The sequence below is a fragment of the Chiloscyllium plagiosum genome, chromosome 22, assembly GCF_004010195.1.
Source record: "Chiloscyllium plagiosum isolate BGI_BamShark_2017 chromosome 22, ASM401019v2, whole genome shotgun sequence".
NCBI classification, from domain to species: Eukaryota; Metazoa; Chordata; class Chondrichthyes; order Orectolobiformes; family Hemiscylliidae; genus Chiloscyllium; species Chiloscyllium plagiosum.
This window is the reverse complement of record NC_057731.1, coordinates 45,054,191-45,072,352: the sequence shown is the minus strand read 5'-3', so window position 1 is coordinate 45,072,352 and position 18,162 is coordinate 45,054,191. Positions and strand designations below refer to the sequence as shown.

Below are 18,162 nucleotides of genomic sequence, written 5' to 3'. Positions count from 1 at the left end.
CAGTTGCTATGGTAATTGCCGAAGGAGCAAGTTAAATAACAACTGAGCATTTCCCCCTCCCTCGGTTTCATATATAGGTCACTGGAGGCACCGTTGGACTCCGTGCACATGCGCACAATGAATTCCGGATTCGTTCAACAGCACATACCCGACTCCCCCCGTGGAGAATGAGATTGAAGCGCATGCGCAATAGATTGTTGACGCCCCGATTGCCGCGCTTGCGTACTATTTCAAAGCGACAAACACCACTTTCATTAAAAAAGAACGTTAATATACGCGGATCTCGAAACAATTGGCTTTCAGACGCTCAGAAAATCACAACCAAGAATTATTACTAAAAAGAAGGCAATTGATGAATTGTAAAGCATTTTTTGCGAAAAATGAAGTGTTTGCGAATAAAAATGGGCGTTTTAATAAACCGGTTGACACTGGTTTCAGGCGGTTTCCGCACTTGCGCAGTAGAATCACACCCAATTCCCAGCATCCTGTTCAGGACAACAAAATTATCGATTTTTTTAAAAACTGGAGAGGAATATAGAAAACAGACATGGACGACTGGATGAAAGCAACAGGAATGTATTAATCTCTAATCACTTTGGGGAAAGAATCAATTTTCTATCACGACTTCGAGGCGCTAGCGATGACGCACATGCGCAGTCTGATCATTCAACCCTCACCGGAGACAATGAGCCACAGTAAAACATTAAGATAAACAACAACCCTGGAGGTTTTCGGGGTGAACGTAGCAGGAACGTTAAAAGGCGAAGCTCCGACTGAAAAAATATAGTAGTTTTTGTGTTGAGGCGGGGCAGTTGACGGTACTGCGCATGCGGAGGACGGGGTAGTCCCAGCGTGCTTTGCGGGACAACAAGGGGCGGAAGGCAAAGAGTTGCGAGCGTCTGAAGAGAAAAAAATTAATATCGATAATAGAACGGGATAATATTACTTCATATATAAGCATATTTCGAAGTTTATTTTTATTTTTAAAGTTACACTGTTGTTTGCGTGGGCAGGCGCAGTGTAGGGAATTGCCTGAGTTTGATGCGCGGATCCGCTCATCCCGAGCTGTCGATGGTGCAGAAAGAGAAGGTGGCCGTAGGGCCGGAGGAGGGCGACACCGATTCTGTACCCCCCACCGACTCCAGCCCAGCTCCCGCATCGGCACCCGGGCCTCCAGACTCCGAGACCAGCCACTCCAGCCCGGCTGGCGATGCAGTGGCCGCCTCTACCGAGCCGGCTCCCCAAGAGCCGGTCACGGCCAATGGCGGGCTTGATAACCGCCCTCTGCCCCAACGGCCTGATCCTGTCGGTGGTGAGAAGAAGAAATTCCTCTGCGGCGTCGTGGAAGGTAAGGGTCGACACCCGCTCTGTGTCTTGATGCTAGCTGTGTTTTACCGCTAACTGGATGGAAGGCATTAATAGTTTTCAAAATTTCTTCGACATGGTGTCGAAAGTGCGATTTGTTTTGGTGTTAAGCTGTTTTCTTTGATGCGAGGGTAGGGCGGTGGTTACTTGTGACATCATAATAATGGCCCTGTCCCTGGGCAAGGTGATGTCTGCTCCATTTCTCTTAACTCCGTTGTCGGGGGTTAATTAGGAGAAAGTGAGGACTACAGATGCTGGAGATCAGACTCTAGAAGGGTGGCGCTAGAAAAGCACAGCAGGTCAGGCAACATCCGAGAAAGAGTCGTCGTTTCGAGCATAAGCTGTTCATCGTCAATGCTTGGGGTTAATTGACTGGCGTGATATGCAGTTGTGCGTATCTCACTTTCTTTTCAGTATTGATCAGTATGCTTTTATTCTTATCCTGCATTCCCCGACCCCGGGGGAAATGAATATTATTTTTGAGGCACGTACTACCTGCGTTAGACTCACGTAGCCCTGCAGGTCTTCCTTTTTTTGCATGTACTAACTTGGGTAAGTCTTTTAACTTGATATCGCCACTTCCAAGGTCAAAGAGAAAGAAAAGTCCAAAGATCTCTTTCTAATTGTGAGCACAGTAAGTCATCGTTGGTGGATGCTAAAATGCTAGTAGGGCTACTGAACCTGACTATAATCGTGCATGTCCCACATTTAATGGGGAACTCCTCACTTGTGATCTAGGGGAAGTAGAGGGTGACACCATTTGGCCAAAACCAAATTAATAATGCATAATTTGCAGACCTGTATTTTAAGTCACAGGTTGATCTTGCTGAGTCAGCATGGGCAAACACTTTTTTATCAATTTTATGGTAGTAGTGAAATGCATAGTAATTTTCTATTGTGCTCCTGCAAGAGAGAGTTTTATTGCTGTAGAGTAATAGAGATGTACAGCATGGAAACAGACCATTTGGTCCAACCTGTCCATGCCGACCAGATATCCCAACCCAATCTAGTCCCACTTGCCAGCACCCGCCCCATATCCCTCCAAACCCTTCCTATTCATCTACCTGTTCAAATGCCTCTTAAATGTTGCAATTGTACCAGCCTCCACCACTTCCTCTGGCAGCTCATTCCAACAAGTACCACCCCCTGTGTGGAAAAAGTTGTTTTCATTTGAGTTGTAACTTTTGATGCATCTTTTCCTGTGAAAAGTCTCCTTGTGTTTGGGCTAAATTTTGTATTGCTTGTTCTGTTAGATATTGTTGAATGGAATAATGCTGTACTACGGTGAAATAAAATAGACATTTTAGGTTATTGGATCTATGTACAAAGGAAGATTTTGCCACATATCACATAGTGATAGGAAGCAATCCTAATTTTAATGTATTGGGTTATTCATCAATAAAATTAAGTATATAAAAGTTTTTTGCACCTTTGGTCATTCTGTGAAATTAAACCAACACAAATATGTTGATATTTGAAGGAGTAGTTTCTTGTAGAAATATGAGAACAATTTGGCATAAAATTACACGTTAGTTTAGACACTGAACATTTGACTGTAGAATTAAAAGGGAAAAACCTTGGACTGAATTCTCAGATAATCTTGTTATCTCTGTGCTGATTAGCAAATCTTTCCCTTGTGTTAGCCACTTCCAGATTATTAGGCTTTTAGCAGCTCAGAGGCAGACATTTTGTTTGAAGTTCCCTTGCTGTGACGACAAAGTTCTGCTTCAGTGATGACGGGGAAGAGACAGGACAGCTCACAAGATGTCTGCTCTGAAGTCTTGAGCCAATAGTATTTGACTAACAGTAAAAACAAAAGGCCCAGGAGATAATGTTCTGTTTTGAGATCTAGATTTTTTTTAAACTGCAAAAAACTATAGTCTTATTGCAAAATATAGGTTATATCATTTAAAATCAGGTATACTGTTGGATCTCAAATTTCCTTTCTCAGGATGTTTTAATAAATATTTCGGAATGTTTTTAATCTGTTTGAAGCAAATTTATTTTGTACTGTCATTGACCCTCTGATTTGCGGATTGTTTATTTGAATATTTCAGTGGTTTGATGAAATATTGTGATTTTTAAAGTTGTCAGATCTTAGCAATTTGAGTCAGAATAATTGAGTCATGGTCATTTAGTCTATCAAGTCCAAGCCACTACTGAGAGCAATCAGTTTTAGTATATCCTGCCTCACGAGCTTATTTTTAAAAATTGTCATTGTGGTTTCAAATTGTCTCCGTTTCAGTGTCTCTGCTTTCACCGTACATTCTGAATTTTGACAGGAAAATAAGGCAAAGTTATTGAACTGTTTGCTGGGCTGAATGGCAGGTAGAGTTTAATTTAGATAATTGTGAGGTATTGCATTTGGGTAAAACAAAGGCAGGAGTGATGTTAATGGTAGAGCTGAACAGAGAAATCTAGGGGTTCAGGTACACACATTTTTAAAAGCTGCATCACAGGTAGACCATGATGAAAAAGACATTTAGCATGCTTGCCTTCATTCCTCAGATGATTAATTATAGGAATTGGGATGTCATATTGTGGTTGAGACCACTCTTTGAGTAGTGTGTACAGTTCTGGTCGCCCTGCATTTAAGAAGGATATTAAATTAGAGAGGGTTCAGAAAAGATTTACCATGATGTTGCTGGGACTAGAGGGTTTGACCTCAAGGGAGACGCTGAATAGGCCTGGATGTTTTTTAACCTGGAGCGTTTGCCTGAGTAGAGGTTTTAAAACCATAAGGTGCATGCATAACCTGAATAGCCAAAGTTTCTGCGCTTGGATGGGGCGTGCCCAAAACCAGAAGACATAGATTTAAGATGAGAGGGGAAAGATTTAAAAGGACCTGAGGTGTAGCATTTTCATGCAGAGGGTGGTGCATGTATGGAATGACCTGCCAGAGGAAGTGGTGATCATCGCAGATGAGTTGGACTGAAGGGTTTGCTTCCAATCTGTATGACTCTATCTTTCTTCGTCGTGTAGTTTTTAAGCAAATATCGGCAGTTCAGTTCTCCATGTCTCTTTAATTAATTTTTGAAAAAACTTGCACGATAGTGTAAAATGAAAAGATGGAGGGAGAGAATTTTTCCTGTGTCGTTCCTTAACTTTGCATCATAACCCATTCAGTGAAATTCTGACTTTTAGCCTTTTTGTGTTTCTTCCCTCTATATCAAATCTGTTGGTAGAAACATGAGCCATGTTTCAGTGGGGTAAAAACAATGACTGCAGATGCTGGAAACCAGAGTCTAGATTAGCGTGGTGCTGGAAAAGCACAGCAGTTCAGGCAGCATTCGAGGAGTTCTAAAGTTTTGCATACTTTATCTTTAAAGTTTTTGTAGTGTCGACTGAGAATAGCTTTTAATTGTGCTTACAGTTGTGCAGGTAGAATTGTAGAATGGATCAAATTTGATCCAATATACCCGTTGCATTTGTAGTTTTTTTTTAAAAAAAATGCTTTCATTGCTGTTTGCATTTTGTTTTGACAGGCGACAAAAATTGTGATATTGTGTACTGTAGAATAGGCTAATCATTGAGCGGGATAAAAACAATGACTGCAGATGCTGGAAACCAGATTCTAGATCGGTGGTGCTGGAAGAGCACAGCAATTCAGGCAGCATCCAACGAGCAGCAAAATCGACGTTTCGGGCAAAAGCCCTTCATCAGGAATCATTGAGCGGGCTTGACATCTTAATTTCAGCCCTCTGTAAAGATCATAGGTCAATTCAAATTATGCGTGTTATGTAGTTCAATTATATTGTCATGGGTAGTGATCGCTTAGTAATGGAATTGGAATGCACGGGCTTGCAATGACAGTTGTCAGTAAAATGAGCTGCAAGGATTCCTGATTTTTAAATTAGCATGTATTAGTAGTTGGTTTTCCTTTCAAAACCTTTATGCCAATTCCATTTGATATTCATTCTACAAATCATGGCCTTAGTAATCAAATACTCGAATTATACTGTTTGATTTGTTGCTTCAGGCTCTTGTCCTGCATTGTGATAGTTATGCTGACTCGATGGGTCACCATTGCCAATTTATTTCATGACATCAAAAATCCCAAACAGTATATTTATGTCTGTGAACTCCCATAATACAATTGCTATTCTAAATACAGGAAATCGCCTGGTTATGACAGTTCCGTTTTTTTCTGCTGTTCGTAATCCAAATTTGTGCCTAAGTCAGAATAGATACGGTCTAATTAGTCCACCTGTTCGTTAGGATGAAACATATACGTAACTCAGATTTTTGAAAATAATGTTTTAAAAATTAGAAGCAGGAGGTCGGTTCATAAGTACAGAATATTCGTATGTCAGGCATTCGTAACCTGGGGACTTTCTGTAGACCAGCGGATATAGGTGACAAGACTGTAATTCCATTGACCGCTTCAATTGACAAAAAGCCATATAGTGTGTGTTGTTGCATGTAAAGCTATTCAAATTGTTCTATGTTTATTTGCTGTATTAGTTCAGCTATACTTTGAAAGTAAAACTCAACTACTGATTTTACCTAATGCGAACTAATCCTGTTGCTAACAGAAGCTATAACATAAAATGTTCCTCAATTGAGCCATTTGACTTCAAACTATTTTATTGTTGGTAATGCTTATTGTGTGCAATTATTTGGAGTGTTGCTGTGACATACAAATGTGATCTGAAGTGATACATTTTTCGTCTGTTTTATTCCCACTCTCGCGCCCCCCCCCCCCCCCCCCTCATCCCCCTCCCCCTCCCATAGGGATATACCTGTTTTCTGTGCTGGCATTGGCAAGAATGCTGGCTCCCTCTTGGTTGACTGCTTTACTTCAAATAATCTACCAGTTGCTAATTTTGATTTATATTTTATTGGACAAACTATTATCCTGCCTGTAAATTAAATACTCCTAAGACTTTCGTGTGGAAGCAAAGCTCTCAATTCTGACTGCAGATTGTTTGTTTGTTTTTGTTCTTGGTGTGGTTGAATGTAGAATGCCAAAAGAATCTCTACTTCTGTATTTCTGAGGAAAATTCACTTCCAAAACTTTCTTGGCGTAAAATACGCTGACTTAAAAGGTGAAAACACTTCCTCTAGATATTTTTGAAGCTTCTGTTGAATTTATTACAGGCAGCCATCATCTTGGGCTTTTTTTTTTCCTTACATAGTGCTTCTCTGAGTCCATCCCTATTTGCCCTTGAACTGAATGGCTTGCAGGACCATTTCAGAGGGCAATTATGAATCAACCACTTTGGGGATCATGTGTCAGGCAGATCAGGCACAGGACACGAGTGAACCAGGTTTATATTTAAACAAAAATCCATCAGGCTAGTTTTTGAATTGCAGATTTTTATAGAATTCAAATTTATCTGCCATGTTAGGATTTGAACCCATGTCCCCAGAATATTAAACTGGACGTTTGAATTGCTTGTCCAGTGACATTGTCACATTGCCAAAATCTGTTCGATTAGGCTTTAAAGGTGAGAAATCATAAATAATTGGCAACATTTTTTTGTCTTGTCTATCAAACATTTTCGTGATTACACCATGATTACTGTAGTTTATTTCATTGAGAGAAATAATCAACCTATTGAGCTGCCTTTATCCTGAGTTGGAGTCATGTATTCAATTGCTGTCATGTTTTATAAGTTTATTTTCCTTTTCTGCTTACTAGTACAAAACTGTTTGTGGCCACTTAGTTATTTTGTGAATCATGCCCAGTACTGTGATTGGAACATTAATTCAGTTTCCTCCTTCCTTGTAGCAGGAACCTGACCGTTTCATGGTATTCCCCATTAGCGTTGCAAACTATAAAACTGTTGGAGGTTGCTCTTCCCAGTATTTATGGAAGAAATTTTGGATTTGATATTCTGTAGTAACAAACGGGTGAAGGTAGTAGAGGTTGACATTCAATAGGATTAGGGCTCATCAAGAATCCATCTACCTCTGCCTTAAAAGTGCTCAAGAATTCTGCTGCTGCTGCCTTTGGCAAGTTCCAAATGCTCATGACCCTGAGAAATTATGACTTATCCTTGCTCAAATGGCGAATTCTTGTTCTAGATCACTTCCTAGAGGAAGTATCTTTTTCATGTCCACCCTATCGAAGACCTCTCCGGACCTTTTGTTTCGATCAAGTCTCTCCATACCTTTCTAACTTCAGGTGCATATTTAATGGGGGGAATAAAGAACACATCACAAATGTCAGTACTGAAACTTGATTTAGAAGTGGAAATACTTAGATTAGGGCAAAAAGGTTTGAATTTTCTCTCTTGCCGGATAATACAATACTCAAATGCTGGATAATCGAGGTTTCTCTGTATTATGATGTAGGATAATCTTTCTATGTTCACAACATGTAACAAAGCTGGAGAGATTGGGTTGATTTGTTTTATCTATTGCTTTCTTTCCCAAACTTGGGCAAGTTGCATCTCTCAAGTGTTTGATAAACAGGGCAGTTGCTTTTGTATTGTTTGAGTGCAGAAGTGGAATAGATTTCCACCACTCGATCACTAATTCAACACACTGTTGACATCTAACACCAGAGTATCTCATCAGGCACAAATCTATCCAGTGTACAGTTAGGAACTTAGGATTCTGTGAACTATAATTTTTCATGTTGCCACTGAGTCATTCAGTGATATTAAGATGCTAATTATTTTTCTATTGGATATTTGACTTATTTTGCAGAAGCATAGAGAAATGTTTTCTTCCCTCAAGTGACAAAGTTCGATGAAGCAGATGTGACTGAAAGGCTGCTATTAACTAAAATTTCAGCATTTTTCCTTTTGACAGTTGGGGAAGTAATAGTAGTTTTCATTTAAAGTATAAAATACACGTAAGAATGGAGTAATTTGAACATAGGCAATTTGTGCGTGCTGTGCGTCCCTTTTTCCTATTTGTGACAGGATTCAAAACATAAACTTAACGGGTCATTGGTGACTTCCTGAATGGTGACGTTGAACTTGGTGTTTTAATTGATTCTCAGGTTGACAAAATAATGACTTCTGTCTTTAGGGATATTTGTGGATGATCATTGTTTAAATCAGGTTGTAATGTGTACAAAATGCAGCTGAAAATTCTGTCTAGATATTCCAGTGACAGTATCAATTACTAATCATATCAAATCAGCATAAAAGGAAGTCACCTGACTCATTCTTTGAAAGAGCTGTCCAGTTTCACTCCACATTCCAGCCTCACCATCATAACTTTGCAAATTAGTTCTGATTAAGTTCATAGTCAGTTGCCATCTCTGTCCACCATCCTTTTGGAAAACATTCTGCACCATATCACGCCCTAAAGATTTCTCTTAACTTTCTGTTAGTTTTTTGTCATGTTAGGTTATGATACCTGTTTACCGATAGTTTGTATACCTCTACCTTTAAGTCTCCTTGATATCTCTCCTCTTTGGGAGAACAAACCCAGCATCTCGCACTGCTTCATTGGAGCCAAGTGCTTAACCCTGGGACACCCGCTCTGTACTTTGACCAAGGCATTGATGTACTTTCTGAACTGTGGTGGTTAAATTGTGCATATTTATGCAAGGCCTAACAAGTATTTTGTAAAGGAGGAGAAAGTGAGGACTGCAGATGCTGGAGACCAGAGTTGAAAAATGTGATGCTGGAAAAACACAGCAGGCCAGGCAGCATCCGAGGAGCAGAAGAATCGACGTTTCGGGCATAAGCCCTTCTTCAACAAGTGTTTTATAATAGTCTAGAATTACTTTTATTACCTTTTTTGTAAGTAAGGGTACTGAATAAAAAGACAGGTACATCATGTGTTTTATTGAGCATCATATCAACCTGCCTGCCCCCTTCAAAGGTTTGAGAATATGCAGTAAACCTTTGCAACCATGTCAGTAATAGACAGTGAACCTGCAAATTCCGCATCATTAGAACTTTCTGGCCACTTTAGTCAAAGTATTTGATAAGTGATTTTAGGAAGGGTGTCCCAAGGCTTTAACCCAGCGGCAATGAAGAAATGTTCATGCAGATCCACGTGTGGCTTGGTGATGGTATGCCCATGTTTCAGCACCCTCTGTCCCACCTGGTGATGGGAGGTTCAAAGGTGCTACCAAAGTTATAGCACTATCTTTTTAAATGGTAGCACATGGCTGCCACTATTGAAATGGAGCGTGGGGTTGTTTAATGTAGTGAATGGGATGCTTTATCCTGTAAGCTGTTGGAGCTGGATTCATGCATGCAAGTGAAAAGTATTCCATCACACTTAGTGACTTGGACAAGATACTTGTTGAACTGAGGCACTCAGTCTTCATCTGAAAGATGGCAGTCCTGACAATCCAGGTTATTAAACAAGATTTAATTGTTGGGTTAGGAGCCAAATGCTTTGTGTGTAACATTACAGCAAAATGCTCATGAAAATGTTTTTGAAAATTGTTCTATTTAGTAACTAACCTTTTGGGCTATGACATTAGTGCACCGAAGCATCAATTTTCTGAAGGTGGATTTGAAAATAAAGTACGATGGCAAATGTATTGATACTTCTATTTTGTGGTTCTTGCTGAGCTTGTACAATCATGTAAAAGTTTTCACCATAATCATAGAATCCCTACAGTGCAGAAATGGGCCATTTGGCCCAACAGGTCCACACCAACCCTCCAAAGAATATCCGACCCAGACCCATTCCCCTAACATACTATACATTTCCCCTAACTAATGCACCTGGTCTACACATCCCTGAACTCTATGGGCAATTTAGCATGCACATCTTTGGGCTGTGGGAGGAAACTGGAGCAACTGTAGGAAACCCACGCAGATGCTGGAGAATGTGCAAACTCCACAAGTCTCTGGAGGTTGGAATCAAACACACGTCCCTGATGCTGAGAGGCAGCAATGCTAACCACTGAGCCATCGTAGCACCCTGTCACAATTCTGTAATGTGACAGCTTTATTTTGCTTTGTACTTTTTCCTTCCTGATTACGATTTAAAACTGTTACTGAGAGTTTCAATCTTTTGGGCACTTCTATTAATCAAATTAAGTTGAATTATCTTAAATAATTGAATTCATTTTGATGTCCAGTTTTGCTTTTTCTTAGGATTTTATGGCCGTCCTTGGAGCATGGAACAGAGGAAGGAACTGTTCCGAAGGTGAGGTTTCCAGTATAAGTGCCCACATAGCCTTCTAATTGCACATAGCTAAATAAGCTTAATAGGTGACTGTTCAAGAATTCTCAAAATCGTGTTTGAACGGCATTTCATCACAATCACCTGATAAAGGAGCGTCGCTCCGAAAGCTGGTGTGCTTCCAATTAAACCTGTTAGACTATAACCTGGTGTTGTGTGATTTTTAACTTTGTACGCCCCAGTCCAACACCGGCATCTCCGAATAGTGTTAGAATAGAACCTTTTAAGAGAACTTGCTTTCCCTTCTAGATGTCTTAACCAAATCTATGCTTTGATAATACAAGATGAATGATAAAAGCTACTTGCTCCATTTAAACCTATCTAACTTGATTCTAAAACTTTCACCTATTTTGGTTACTGGGAAATTAATTTGAAATTTGACCACTTTCCTGCATGAATATCTTAAGTGTCCTAAATTTGCTAGTTTACTTTTTGAGCTTGTGTTACGTTTGTGTTTCTCCTAATTTTGGCTAGCATGTTTTGAACTTACTACTTTCCTCTTTCAATAGTTACACAATAATCCCTTCTAAATTGCCACTGTTAGGAGTGAATATCTTGGGTTTTTCCAATCTTTCCTGTCATCAGTGGTTGTAACCCAGTTTGTGTTCAGTACTCTTCGCTTTGGGTGCTTTTGATGAGGGAGTTTCATTTGTACATCTAATGTTGGTCACCTCATTCAACAGAATGCGCAAGTGGGGCTTGAACACCTATCTGTATGCACCAAAGGATGATTACAAGCACAGGATGTTCTGGCGGGAAATGTACTCTGTTGAAGAAGCAGGTGAGCCCTATAGTGTGGTGTTCCCAGAATTGCTGCCACATCTTTGCATGTTAGCTCTTTTTAATAAAAACAGGAGTTATCTTTTTAGTTTGAAGATATTGCTGAAGGCATGAGCAATATAAGAAAAGGCTGCAATAGACCGCCTAATGGCTTGAGCCTACTGTTTCTCTCAGTAATCTACTGAGTGACTTTGGATCACATCTTCATTTTTGCACTCGATCCACATAACTCTTCAAAAATCTGACATTCCATTTTGACATCGCTCCCCATTATGAGCATTACGGGAGTAAATTCTTAAAACTGGCACTCAAAAGAACATATTTGACCAAGACAATCCACCAGTTTTAACTTCTTATTTAGGCTGTACTTGTCTTATAGTAACAAGCAACAGTTTTATGAAAACAGCTTTATGTGCAATAGTGAAATTTCAAAGTAATACTGTCCATCAAAGTGTGAATGACTTGTCTTTTTGGCTTCTGTATCAATATTTATTTAATTGACTATTAAAAAGAGTTCAGGTTTGGTAACAGTTACAATGAAGTTGCCATGTGTTACAGTGAAACCAGTACAGAGGAGGTGATATTTAATGTCTAGGATTTGAGGAGGTAGGTCACCTGTTTTGAGCTAAGGTTACAGATTTGTGCTATGAGTTAAACTTAATCTGTACATTGGTAACTAATATGAAAGCAGCAATTAAGGGTTCTCTGTCATGACACCATTGAGCAAACTACAGACAGAATGTCAGCAGTCCTTCATGTTTGTTATATCATTAATTTGGTCAAGTAGTGAATTCTACAGCAACATTGTAAAACATGGATATAATTCTCCTGTTCTGAGACCATTTAATGTCTAAAAAGAGATTTCCAAAAAGCTAACCTGACCATCCTTTGCAAACTGCCGTATTTGTTTGATGTTGGGATTACATCTTTTCTGTCCAAAAGTGGATGAGGGTGGAAATTGTATTGCCTTTACCCATCACTACCAGTGGAATCTGAGCATTTGCCAGCATATGCTTTATAAAGGCTTTTATACGTCTACTCAGTTGGCTCTGCATTGTTGTCTCCTTTCTAGCATTGAGATTATTTCCTGTCTTGTTGCTTGTCCATAATGTGTTCTCATCTGTTCCAGAACAATTGATGCAGTTAATATCTGCTGCAAAAGAACATGATATTGAGTTTGTCTATGCCATATCACCTGGTCTTGATATCACATTCTCAAATCAGAAAGAAGTTGCTACCCTGAAGCGTAAATTGGATCAGGTGAGTATTTTTCTAACCTTTTTTTTAATTCTTGAAGTGAGTGATTATAATAACTTTGGCACAAGTTGGTAATTCACACAAATATTTGAGAATTTTATAGATTTATCTTGTGTCATGGATCTCTAATGCTCACCTGAGGGTTGGGGGTGGCGGGTAGGATGGCAGTGAGGAGGAGAGAGACATGAACTGCTGGTTGAATACAAAACTGTGGTATGTCCTGCTGATGTGTACATAGTGGATAGTAATTTTGTTCCAGTCGTTAGAAACAAAATTCAATAAAGTTTAGATGAGACCACCAAAACTGGAAACAAGACAATTTATTCCAAACTTGCAAGGAAGGGCTTCAATTGCATAAGCAAATGAAAGCAAATTAGAACTTGGGTTAGTGTACAGTTATACCCTTTTGAGCTGAGTGAGGTCATCTCTCCAAATCCTAATTATCCAATCTCTCTCACTATTTCGTCTCCACGCCCATTGCCCCTTTCTTTCCAAGTTGGCAATTTCCCCCTTGCACGTGCTGTCATAAGGCTAAACTCTTATCTCAATATTCCCCTTTGTAACTTCTTTCATTATCCATAGATACATTCCATTCTTGTACATACATCTTAACAATGTATCTTTTTCATGCTTGCTTATATGTTTCAGTAATCTTAGCTTTTTGCTGAAACTGTTGTTTTAAACATTATGGTAAAGGAATTATTTTCTTTAATAAATCTACATTAAAGTTGGTACTTAATTATCCATAATTATGCACTGAAAAGTAGAGATACTCTTCCCTCGATACCTGCAGAGTTAGTAGTTCGCTTGCTGTACCCCTTTTCTGTATGCTTTTTCTATATCTGCAAAAACAACACTTTTACCCTATTTCTAACACAGTGCAACACTGATAAATTATGCACGTAAGCCACTGGAATATTGTTTGAGCTGTTTAAGCCATTGAAGGGAGTGTATTAGAGCTGGCGTTGGCACTTCTCTCTCTCTTTCTCATATGCTGTAATGCTCAACTTTCTTTCTTTTCTTCTCCCTTACCTGTGTCTCTATGCTCTTCGCATTCATTTGTTTACCTGCTTTTCCTCTTAGTCTGTTCAGGTGTATCCATTCAACCTTGACTGTTAGGCATTTTCAATGATGCTTCTTTCACCTGGACTTGTACTCATCTTTTCTGTTTCTCTGTTTATGGTTTTCTCTTGTGTGTCTGACGGTTGGTTTTCCTTGCGGTGGCAGAAGACAGTTGGTGGAGAGTGGAGTAAATTCTTGCTATGCATTACTAGTGTGACTGGAGTCCGGTGTGCCATGGGTTGGTGCTGAGTCCCTTATTTGTGATATTTATAAATGTGGATGAGAATGTAAGGGAGTTGCTAAGTAAGTTAATGGATGATACTAAGATTGGTTGTAGGTTTGATAGTGAGGAGGAAAGGTGTTTGGTTACAGGAGAATATAGATGGTGAAATGGACAGATCAATGGCAGATGGAACCTGACCCTGATAAATCTGGGGTGAGACATTTTTGGAAAAATCCTCATGGTGAGGGATTACTCAATGAATATCAAGACACTAGGAAGCTCAGAGGAAGAGGGATCCATAGATCCTTGAGCAGGACAGGTTAATAGGATGGTTGAGGTATGTGGATCATTTTGACTTCCAGTTGTGGCATAGATTAAAAGAACCCAGATCATACTGGAGCTATGCAGAACTCTGTTGCAGCATAGCTGGTGTATTGTGTGCAGTTCTGGTCACCACTTGATAGATAGAATGGATTGCGCTAGAGGGGATGTGAAGGAAATTCATCAGCTATTGCCTGGATGGAGCACTTCAGCTATGAAGAAAGACCAGGATAAGTTCAGGTTGCTTTCTTTGGAGCAGAGAAGGCTGAGAGGGACCTAGATTGAGGGGTGTGGGCTGGGTGAGTAGAAAGCAACTATTCGCCTTCGTCAAATGGTCAAAAGCAAGAGGGAGTAATTTTAAAGTGCAAGCCAAGAGGTTCAGAGAGGATTTGAGGGAAAAGACCTCTTTCACCAGAGTGGTGGCTGAGAGGGTAGTTAAGGTGAGAAACCTCAAACATTTAAAAAATACTTGACTGAATACTTGAAATGTCACAACGTTTGAAGGTTAGTCCTACTTTCCTACACGAGACCCATATTGTAGGGTAGTATAGTTTTTGGTGGAACAGATTTAATGGACCCTGTTCCGGGCTGCACAATTTAGAGATTCTATGAAGTGTGTTAGAATTGCGACTCAGTGCTCCGAAGTCTTTATAAGTTGCTTTAGTTGATGTGATTTTTTTTTTCCCTTTTTCTTTATCTCATTTAAATGCTCCACCCACCCACCCCAGCCCCGTTTGAGATGGCACCTTCTGGGATGGGTGCCTTGCCAGTTTTAAAACATCGATGTTTTTATTGCACTTCAAACAGAAAAGTAAACTTTTTAAAAACTGATCTTGTTGTATTCCATGCATCTTTAAAAAAGTCCATTTGTTGTTTTTAGTCTGCTGCAATAGGCTCTGAAAGTCTGTGTTTTATAGGTGTCACAGTTTGGATGCAAGTCTTACGCACTGCTCTTTGATGACATTGACCACAATATGTGCCCAGCAGACAAAGAGGTGTTCAGCTCATTTGCACATGCACAGCTGTCTGTTACTAATGAGATCTATCAGTACTTGGGGGAGCCAGAGCATTTTTTGTTCTGTCCTACAGGTAAGTGGACACAGCAAATTGTTCCATTTTGAAACAGTGCTCAATATAACTAAAACTCCTGCATCATGGAGTCTACAACTGTTGTGTTCTTAATTTTACACATTGCTTTTGTTTTTCTTGCCAAAAAACAAAAGCAGTCTCCATGCACTGCTGTAACACGTGTTTGACATTGACCACTTTCAAAGATGTGCTGAATGCAGTACAGGGACATGTTTACTTATGTGTATAAGCATGCAGAATTGGGACAAATTTCAACTGAGTCTTTGTAAATACACATTTTCTGCACTTAGTCATTCACTTTTAATGTTAATAACAAGAAGGTTTGCTGATTGTATGTTTCTTTTGTACAATTGCCAATGTTGTGTTTCAACTTTGCTTCTGCTTTAAATGGCCTTTTGCTTGGTGGTGGGTCTAGAGATTGATACAAAAAAAATCTGAGTAATCACTCGTCAGATTTATACCTGAATTTGATGCAAATGTATTAATAAGAAAATCAGAGAACTTCTGAGCAGCGGTGAAGACACTTTGTAGGTTTCTTGCTGCAAGTGAAAAATTTGTTGAGTTCACATTTTTAAATGCATTACTGATTGGAGTCATTCTAAATGAGGGTGTTGTGGGAAATGTCACTAAATTTCAGTACATGTCCAAATCAGCTTTGTTTATTAAAGCAAAATATAATGTGTAAAAGCAGTTAAGTCCAGAACAATGACAAAGTACAGATGAAACAAAATCCAATTTCCATACGTTCAGTACTAGAATTACTGGAAAAAAAATAGTATCTTTGTAAACACTCATGATTCTTTGTGGCATTTTTTTTGTGGTGTGTCTGTTTGTTTGTTGGCTTACAAGGCAGTAGTGTTATATCATTGATATGTTGCTACTCCATGTTCAATGGAGTTGCAGTTGGCAAATTAAAACCATCTCTAGCCTTGAGTTGAAGCTCTTGAAAGGAAAGGAACAATTGGCCCAGCAGGTTAGGTAAATTTGGTTTTCTCTTTTAGGTATGCGCTTGTGCTTTTTATTTTTGACAAATTATAAAAGACAAACTTGTGGCATTCAAAGTGGAAAATAAAATTGTTCGGAGCATGAGATCTCAGACTGGAGAGCTGCTATCACTCCCCTTTGTAGTTATTTGCCTGAACAATTTTTAATGAACTGTGATTTCTCTTTGGGTTTACTGGTGAATGTTTACATTACTTATGCATTATATTTGTGATTAATACTGATTTGTTTTCAAAAAATTAATCTTGTTCAGAGTACTGTGGAACCTTTTGCTACCCTAACGTTGCACACTCTCCATACCTTCGGACAGTTGGAGATAAACTACTTCCTGGCATCGATGTATTGTGGACTGGTGAGCTCTATACTTGTAATAGTCTGTGCTTGCATTTGGTGAGTTTAGCTTGCTAGACGATGTTACTATGTCATTGTAGCTTTTTGTTTAAAATAAAGCATCCTGCTTGTGATCCTTTTCCAACTATGTCAATTTAAAGCTGTTCAATTCAAAATATGGGTTTGTCTTGGAGCTGTGAATTTGTAGTGACATCCATTCTAAACTACAGCTGCATAGGTCTTTCCAATTGGAATAACACCAGTACTTGGCGCAGAATAATTTAAATTTATAGATTTCTCCTGCCCCTCAAATGAGAGAACTTAGAGCTGAGCGTATTAGAGTAGCCAAAGTTAAGGGAGAAATCCACCGAAGCTATACATACATGAGGATGTGACTAAACAAACAATAGAAAATTTGCATGTGGTGAATAAGCACAACTGGGTATTAAAGACAAAATCAGTCTAAACATGCAAAGAATCCTTTCCAGACCAAAAGCTGCTGAAGTAATGGAATACATTAGTAAGAAGTGGGGTAGACCAGTTGGGCAAAAAGGCCTGTTTGTGTTTTTAGAGTAAAAAAAACTGTCAACACTGAGGCAGTGTTTATCAGGAAATTTGAAGAGAAATTAAGTATACATTTTAAACAATTTTGAAAGATAAAAGACGCAAGTGGTAAAATGGCATTAGACTGGATGCTTCTGGGTAGAAATAGATTGTGTTTATGTTGAAATTTCCAGGCTTTGTGTATTTGGTGCAACTAGAGTATTGCCAAAAAAGGTGATGTGAACTGCTTGTTGACATGTGCTTATTTGCTCCATATGATATTTTTCAATTTAAGGGTTCTAGTCTGTGAAATGGGATCTATATACTTTTTTAGAGAGATTGTTATAAATTTACAATTTTTGAAGAAATTTAAAATAATGTATAACTTAGTATTTTGAGAAATTAATCTTTGCTTAATCTTTAGGTCCAAAGGTGGTCTCCAAAGACATCTCTGTGGAATCCATTGAAGAAGTCACCAAAATACTGAAGAGGTCCCCTCTTATCTGGGACAATCTGCATGCTAATGATTATGATCAGAAGCGCCTCTTCCTTGGACCTTACAAAGGGCGGTCAACTGAATTAATTCCGCGGCTGAAAGGAGTACTGACGAACCCTAACTGTGAATTTGAAGGGAATTTTGTTGCCATTCACACACTGGCTACATGGTACAAATCCAACATGAATGGTGTGAGAAAAGATGTTGTAATGAGTGAGTACAATGGATGAAACTTCATCTGCTTCTGTTTGTTGCCTGAGGGTGGGTGCACAACTGAATTCTTGTAATTGTTAAATTAATTCATGGGGTTTATGCAAGGCCAACATTTATTTCCACCCTCTCTTTGCCTCCAAAGCAATAGAGAGTCACTGTCTTGACCCATTGTTGTTGCAAAGATATTGTCATGACCTGTTAGGTGGGAAATTTTAACCTACAAACATTGCAGTATAAAGCAGAAACATAGGAAATATGCATCAATGTCTTGACAGCATTGTGGTGAAAGAAAAACATGTTAATGTCACTTATGTCTGAAATTAGTTGAATTTTTTTTTAGTTCAGGATTGTGAACCTTTGTCATTCTCTA

General features: G+C 39.1%; 1 protein-coding gene across 3 annotated transcripts in view; it reads left to right on the top strand.

The window, feature by feature from the left end:
- Positions 1 to 538: 538 nt before the first annotated feature.
- Positions 539 to 18,162, top strand: part of oga (O-GlcNAcase) — a 50,440-nt gene continuing 32,816 nt past the window's right edge. Inside the window, exons 1-7 of one of the 3 annotated variants that reach the window (XM_043712932.1) lie at positions 539 to 1,348; positions 10,389 to 10,440; positions 11,160 to 11,257; positions 12,386 to 12,516; positions 15,037 to 15,208; positions 16,464 to 16,562; positions 17,508 to 17,792. In XM_043712932.1, coding sequence (XP_043568867.1) covers positions 1,042 to 1,348; positions 10,389 to 10,440; positions 11,160 to 11,257; positions 12,386 to 12,516; positions 15,037 to 15,208; positions 16,464 to 16,562; positions 17,508 to 17,792 — 1,144 coding nt within the window. In that variant the 5' untranslated portion in view covers positions 539 to 1,041. The remainder of the gene's footprint in view (positions 1,349 to 10,388; positions 10,441 to 11,159; positions 11,258 to 12,385; positions 12,517 to 15,036; positions 15,209 to 16,463; positions 16,563 to 17,507; positions 17,793 to 18,162) is intronic. The other 2 variants (XM_043712930.1, XM_043712931.1) reach the window with 2 other exon arrangements.